Raw genomic sequence first — 7,675 nt, forward strand, 5'->3', positions numbered from 1 at the left:
ATACCCCTTCCTTCCCACAGACCTAGCAGCAGGGCACTGCTTTCCAAACTGCCTGGCTGCATTCCTGTAACTTGGCTACTGGATCCATATTGGCTAAGAAAATCTTTATTGGTACACCTCTAGAAGAATCACTTCCCTTGATTTGCAAGTGACATTCTTGTTAATTCAGTCAAGTAAGTTGTTGGCTTCTTTTGCAATAGCAGAGCACTGTTGGTTCATTCAGCTTATGGTCTACTGTAACCCCATCTTACAATGTTTCTTGAAAGAGGGTTTTGTGTATGTGATGCCCAGGAGTTTGCCCACAACAGTCTTGGAATTTTTCAATCAGTAATCCTAAGGTTTACTCAGAGCTTTGATGAACTTCTTTAGCTTCTTTTTCAGCTCTGTAGACATGGTCAAGGGTAAGGACTTTGGCTTGTAAAATGGGTATCTAGTTGCATTTTATACAAGCAAACAGGTTGGATCTACCCACACACATGCATCCTGGTGTCCTGGTTTTCAGGTAGCCTTTAGCTTACAAATCCTTATTTTAGTAGCTTGCACAACAGTTATGTGGGGATCAGTCTACACTTTCACCTGATATTATGAGGTAGAACTTCCAGACCAGTTGTGCATTTTGGTAGTACTTTCTTATAATCCTTGCTTTAAGCAGGATCAACCCTAACCCCCACACTTAAACTAGATGGTAAATGCTTGCAAGACACCCAAAATGGGATCTGTGCATATGGCTGCAGTATGATTTTTTTTTTCATTCATATAGTTCTTCTGTGTGTACTGTCCACATGCATACTGTACCTTCCCCCAGCTCCCCACAGCTGTAGATTCCTGTTGCTGTATTGGATATGAAACTGAAAGATAGTTAGACTTATTCTGTCTGTCAGGACATCAGGGAATAAGCATAACCTCAGTAGATAACACTGACGAAAAGAAGTCAGTCTTTCATACCTGTGACGCATTAGGATTATCACTTGACTACACTTAAAGTAACCATTCTTTTCTCTTCATGAATGCTGTTTTGTAGCCAGCCTTCTTGTAGTGTTTCCCTTTTGGTGCTCCTCAAGGAGTAAAATGGTAAAGTGATACAGGTTTTTCAAAAGTGTTTTATTTTCTCTAAGAGAAGTACTGCTATAGTCATAGATGCACTTGGAGTGCTAGCAAAGGGCGTAGGTTTAGGTCTACTTGCAAAATGGTTTTTGCCAAATTGCTGTCATCTCTGTGGAAATGAAGAAAATGAAGGTGATTGGCATGTTGGGAAATGCTGAAACTTGAATAGTCTATAAAATAAGGCTGGACCTCACAGATGGACTACATGTCTCTTATGGAGAGGACTGCAAGATCATGTTTGTATGTAAATCCATATTCAAGAAGCTTAAGATTTCCAAAAGTTTTAAAAAGTCCTTAGGATTTGGTTTATGTGGTGAAACCTGTAGTGATAAGCTAACTCATTGGTTCCTGTCAGGAGATGCTTTTGATAATTGCAGCAGCTAAGATTTCTTTGTGGCTTAGTTTAATGGGTCTTTTATAACTATGCAGTTTGGGGGAGGCTATTTAGAGCTGGAGACTGCAGCCAGGAAATTATCATAGAGTGTATAAGAAAATTAAAGTAAAAGTAGTATAGGCTGGTGTTACATTTTAATATTAGACAAGTGATCCTGAATCACAGTGCAGTGGTGAAGCTAATTTCCTCCAAACAAATCACCCATTTGAAAGGGGGAACTTCTTGTTTTCAATTCTGTTGTTCTTCATACTTAGAACTAAAACTATAGCTCTCAGCAGGTTCTGTGGCATAGTATTCACATTTGATTTAATTGCTTACTGAATAACTTGCATTGTCCATTGTAGGCAGAAGACATTTGTATCTGCCTGACTGCAAGAGGAGGATGCCAAGCAAGTTTTGGGGTGAAGTAGTAGAGCAATAGGTTTATTTTCACTAGAAGGGCGACACTGTCAAGATTCCGTTACTGTCAAGCTTGCCACCTGACTTTTTCTCTAATTATACTTGTCATGTTTTTAATGGATCATTAGTTGAGCTGCTAGGTCACAGAAAATTATATTATTAAAATAAGAAAATACCATTTTTTCCCTCAGTATGGGTCTTATCTTTTTACTACAGGCAACCCCTGCTTAACGCTGTTTTGCTATAGTGCTCATTTCACTTTGATACCTGGTTTCATTTAGCCCTCACGGGTTTTACTATAATGCTCACAGGTATCGGGCAGGGAGCATCAGCGACGCGCAGCCTCATTGCCATCTTGCTTTGTCAAAAACTCTTGTGCTCTGTGCTCTTTCGTGCTTGTGTCTTGTTTCGTTTTTTGAGTTGCACTGTGCATCGGAGCCATTCAGCTGACTCTGAGAGTGCAAGTGCTAAGAAAAAAACAGCGAAAAAGTGTAACACTGGAGCTCAAATTGGATGTCCTGAAGCAAATTGAAGCAGGGAATGCCAGAATGAGGTCTGTAGAGCATTGAATTTGGCTGGGTCAACTGTTAGGATCATATTGAAGAATAAAGACAAAATAAAAGAATATGGTAGAATTGTAACTGCTTTGAATGCTTTGAAACTCGGAAGGAGCAGGGTTCCAATTATGTTAGAAATGGAGAGGCTGTTAAGTGTGTGGATTGAGGATACAACTCAACGCTGTATGCTGCTTATTCAGAAGAAGGCTAAGAGAGTCTGTATGACGATTTACAGAAAATTTTGCCTGAGGGGTCTGCTTCTGAGCCTTTTTATGCAAGTAAGGGGTGGCTCGAAAGATTTAAGAGGCACAGCAACTTGCATAATGTTTCTGTTCAGGGGGAGGCGGTTAGTGCTGACACCTAAGCAGCTTCCAGCTATAGAAGTAAGCTTGTGGAAATTATTGAGGAGGGGGTTATACGCATCAGCAAGTCTTCAACGCTGATGAGACAGGCCTCTCCTGGAAGACGATGCTTCCTAGGACCTACATTTCCAGGGAGGAGAAGTCAATGTCAGGTTTCAAGGTGTCCAAGGATCTACTTAATGTATTGCTTGGTTGTAATGCTGCAGGGGATTTTAAATTGAAACCATTGCTTGTATACCACTCAGAAAACCCCAGGGCTCACAAGGGGTATCTTAAAAACAGTCTGCCAGTCATTTGGAAGTCTAACTAGAAGGCCTGGGTGACAATGTCAGTCTTTCAGAGTTGGTTCAGGGATTATTTTTGTCCTGCAGTTGAGAAGTATTGTGCTGAGAACAATCTGTATCACAAGGCACTTCTCATTTTAGACATTGCACCAGGACATCCTACCACACTTGATGACCTCAGTGATAATGTAAAAGTTGTTTTCCTGCCCCCAGATACCACCTCCATCATACAGCTGATGGACCAGAGTGTCATTGCTGCCTTTAAGGCTTATTACATAAGGAAAACATTTGCCCAGGCAGTCAGGACTACAGAAAGAGAGGGTACTCCAAGCCTAAAAGAATTTTGGAAGGGCTATAATATCTGCAAGGCAATAGATAACGTTTCAAGTGCCTGGGATGAAGTTGCCTCCAAAACAGTGACTGGTGTCTAGTGAAAGCTTTGGGCAGACTGTGTCCAGGATTCCCAAGAGGTTGAGGAACCAGTGGTGATAATTCAGGACTGTATCATTGAGCTTGGAAGGAAAATTGGATTTGATGAACTTGAACCTGAGGATAGTTGAACTTGAACCTCAGGAGTTGATCAATTCCAACAGGGAGGAATTGAGCAATGAGAACCTCATTCAAATACAGCAGCAGAGAACCCATGGAGAGGAGGAAGATGCGAGGAAGATGTTCAACCAGCAAGGGCTTTAACCAGCAAAGACCTGGCTTGAAGCTTTTATTCCTACTTTGATGAGAATGACCCTGAGAAATGCAGTGCAGTTCTGCAATTGCACGAGGAGTTAGTTAATAATGAAGTCAATTGTTACAGGCTGCTGTACGATGAAAAGAAGCTATCAATGGATTCCTTTTTCAGGAAGTGCACAACTCTGGTTTCAACCCCTTCAGCCAGCCCTCAAAAAAATCCTCAGCAAGCACTTCAAAATTTCCTGAAACTGACACTAACCTTGACAGCTCTGATTCTGAGTGCTGAAGGAAGCTGAAAGAGCAAAAAGTGAAAGTGCATCTGTGCATACAGTTCATTACTTGATTTTGTAATCTTATACATTATTTCAAAGTTCAAAGTGTTAAATAAAGTATTTACATACATTTAGATTTTGAATTAATTGATTTTATAGTACCTAGTGGGGGATTTCAGCAATTTTATAGTACAAGTAGGGAGCTCTGGGAATGAATCATCTCTACTTAGATTCATTCCTATGGGAAAATTGGTTTCAATTAACGCTGTTTTGCTTAGTGCTCTGTTTTTCTGGAAGCAAATAAGGGTGCTAAGCAGGGGTTAACTGTACTTCCATTCACTTAGCAACTACATCAATGAAGTACGTGTTGCTGATTATATGTTCCCCTCCCCCTCAATTTAGGTTTTACTTGTGGCTTCAAGTTGTATTAGAACTTCAGTTAAATCAAACATTAAGTAAAAAATCAGTAAATGCATACTGGTTACTATTAAGCTTTGCAAAATGTTAGCCATCTGTGTAAAAATCAGAGTTGGAGCTTTTTCTTTTCCCTTACATAAGATACCTAACAGATTAGATGCATTTTTAAAGTATTTGTAAAAAAGAGACTGAAATGACCCAGTATTCAATATTAGCTAATGCAACAGAACTCAGTCCTCTCACTGAAGGTCTAAGTGGACTTTGAAATACATCTGAGAATTGCTTACTGTGAAATCATAGAAATGTAGGGTTGGAAGGGACTTCAGGAGGCCTAGTCTAACCCCCTGCTTAAAGCAGGACTACCACCAGCTAGATCATCCCAGCGAAGGCTTTGTCTAGCCAGGTCTTAAAAACCTCCAAGGATGGAGATTCCACCTCTCTGGGTAACCTGTTCCAGTGCTTCACTACCCTTCTAGTGAGAGAGATTTTCCTGATATCTAACTTAAACTGTCCTTGATGCAACTTGAGACTGTTGCTCCTTGTTCTGTCATCTGCCACCACTGAGAGCAGTCTAGCTCCATCCTCTTTGGAACCCCCTTCAGGTAGTTGAAGACTGCTATTAAAATCCCCTCCCTGTCTTCTCTTCCCCAGACTCAATATGACCAGTTCCCTCAGCCTCTCCTCAGAAGTCATATCCCCCAGCCCTGAATTTTCATCCCCCAGCAATGAAAATGGTGAAGCCATTTTCATTGCCCTCCACTGGACTTTGTTCAATCTGTCTTCATCCATTCTGTAGTGGGGGGCCTACAGAAAAGATGGTTTGTTTCAAATGAACCAAAGGGAGAGGGAAGTGATATGGGGGCTTTTTGTCCCCAGTTCTCTGCTTGCAGTGCCATAAACTTAAAATTGTTAGTTGGCTTACTTTCATTTGTCACTGCTGAAAGAAGACAAAAGAAAGAAGTAGCTTCACAGAGTAAAGACTGAACCCCCAGGATTTTAAATTTTATTCAGACACAAAGTTTCATGTGCTTTACAGCGATGACCTGGGCTGGATCTGGCCAGTGGTCCTGATCTGGCACCTGGGGCAGTCACCTGTGGAGCAAGACTGGGAGAGGGGGATGGAATTTAACAGGGCCCTAACCTGACCCCCTAGGGAGAAGTGGGGCATGGCCCACTCCCAATCCAGCTGTGAGGCGGGAGGGAGTGTGGCCCAGCCCTAATTCAGCCATGGTGGGGGTGGGCATGGCCTAGCTCCACTATGCTGCATAAGGCTTGGAGCATGTGGTTTTTGGAATTTGGGAGAGGGGAGGATCACAGTATTGATTGCCATTGCTCCCCTGCCCCCACATTTCCCAGCCCATGGGGAGCCCTGCGGGCCAGATTCCAAGGCTCTGTGGGTTGCACTTGGCCTGCAGCTTGGGGGTTGAGCACCTCTGCTTTACAAAATATTAAGCAGTAACAGCCTGGCTGTGAGAAGTGCTGCTGCATTCTATACTAGCCTCAGTTTCTGGTTTTCAAATGTGGCCCCATATACAGTACTCAGTCTGTAGACAGACTGGGGTAGGTAAAGGTGTAAGTTGTGAATTCTGCCATTGGAAGTAATAGCGTCCTGACTTCCTATCATATAGGTGGAAAAGAAACTGGAAATTATGCTTCCTGTACCTTTTAGAGTGAGAATCCCTCATAACCTTGAGGCAACAAATAACAAACCATACATAAAGCTAAGGATAAAAGAGGGAGCAAATGGACCCTATCCTTTCCCTAATTTGCTGCCATCACCAGTTTTCTCCAGATTGATCTGTAGCTATTGCATCTTTCTCCAGTGGAGCTTCAAACCAGATCTGTCCAACTAGTGGACCACAGGGTTAATATGCAGCCCTTGGGTTCTTACCCATGTGGCACTCTTCCCCTCTCCCCACTTCTCCCTTAATCATTCCAGCTGCAATAGCAGCCAGAATTTCCAGGCTCCCACTTCCCGTCTCTGGGTTCTGCTTCCTGCCTTATCCCAGGGGCTGGGGCAGTGCAGGGAGTTGAGGGTGAGCCTGGGGCTGTGTAGGAAATAATGCCAGTGTGTTGCAGTGGAGGGGGTGAGAGAATCGTTCTCCCACACCTGCTAGGAAGCATAGTGCAGCAGTGGGTGGGGAGGAGCATCCTCCTGCTTTGCCTGGTGTGGCTCCCAGGGCATAGAAGTCGGACAGCCTTGTTATGAACTGTTAGATGCTGCGAGAACTAGTTGACTGCCTCCCAAGTCTAATGAAACAAGTGTAGGCTGACAGAGTGGTGGGTTTCAAATGAAACCAACTCCCTTAAGTTTTGCCAACGTATTATGGTAATGTTTGCTTGTAGCATCCCTTACGAGAGCCCTCTCAGGATTCTAACACTGTGTCATCCTGGAGAGAAGGAGGAAGCCTTTTCCTTGCAGTTTCAAAACCTGCTGGGGTCAAAATTTGTAGATTTATGTACTTTAGGTAGGGCTAGCTGTACAATGGTCTATTTTTCAAACAACTGTTGTGTAATAAATACAGATAATCTGAATGCTGGATATACAGCTTGCTAGGTTGTGGATACAGACATTACTAAACAGTAATGCAGTTTCTCTTTGCAGGTGGTTTTGATGACAACTCTCCACTGAGCTCTGTTGAACGGTTCGATCCTCGCAGTAACCAGTGGGAATATGTTGCAGAGCTTACAACCCCCAGGGGTGGAGTTGGTATAGCAACACTGATGGGTAAAATTTTTGCAGTCGGTGGTCATAATGGCAATGCATACCTGAACACAGTGGAAGCTTTTGATCCACTGATGAACAGGTAATTCTGAAGTTTTGCTGTCTTAATTTAATATTGAGCAATATTGCTCCCATGCCTATAGTGTCAAAAAAGTAGTGCCCTTTTCATTAGCAAAGCACTTTGAATTTCATGCTTTCTAAATACGCTGTCACAGATAACGAGCCTAAAAAACTAATGCAAATCTTTTGCATCCTGTAAAGCAAACTAGCTTGCCTGAGCATGCTAGTTAATTTCCTCCCACCAGCAAATAACTGACATTTTGCACCCTAGCTCATTGACAGCGTATTTAGAAAGCATGAAATTCAAAGTGCTTTGCTAATGAAAAGGGCACTACTTTTTTGACACTATAGGCATGGGAGCAATATTGCTCAATATTAAATTAAGACAGCAAAACTTCAGAATTACCTGTTCAT

General features: G+C 42.5%; 1 protein-coding gene across 2 annotated transcripts in view; it reads left to right on the forward strand.

Moving 5' to 3' along the window:
- Positions 1 to 7,675, forward strand: part of KLHL8 (kelch like family member 8) — a 73,449-nt gene that overhangs the window by 57,864 nt on the left and 7,910 nt on the right. For both annotated transcript variants that reach the window (XM_019526451.1, XM_019526452.1), the window contains one exon: positions 7,082 to 7,283. In XM_019526451.1, the coding sequence (XP_019381996.1) occupies positions 7,082 to 7,283 (202 nt within the window). The remainder of the gene's footprint in view (positions 1 to 7,081; positions 7,284 to 7,675) is intronic.

This window comes from Gavialis gangeticus, unplaced genomic scaffold (genome assembly GCF_001723915.1).
Source record: "Gavialis gangeticus isolate Ggan-Ray unplaced genomic scaffold, GavGan_comp1, whole genome shotgun sequence".
Lineage (NCBI taxonomy): Eukaryota > Metazoa > Chordata > Crocodylia > Gavialidae > Gavialis > Gavialis gangeticus.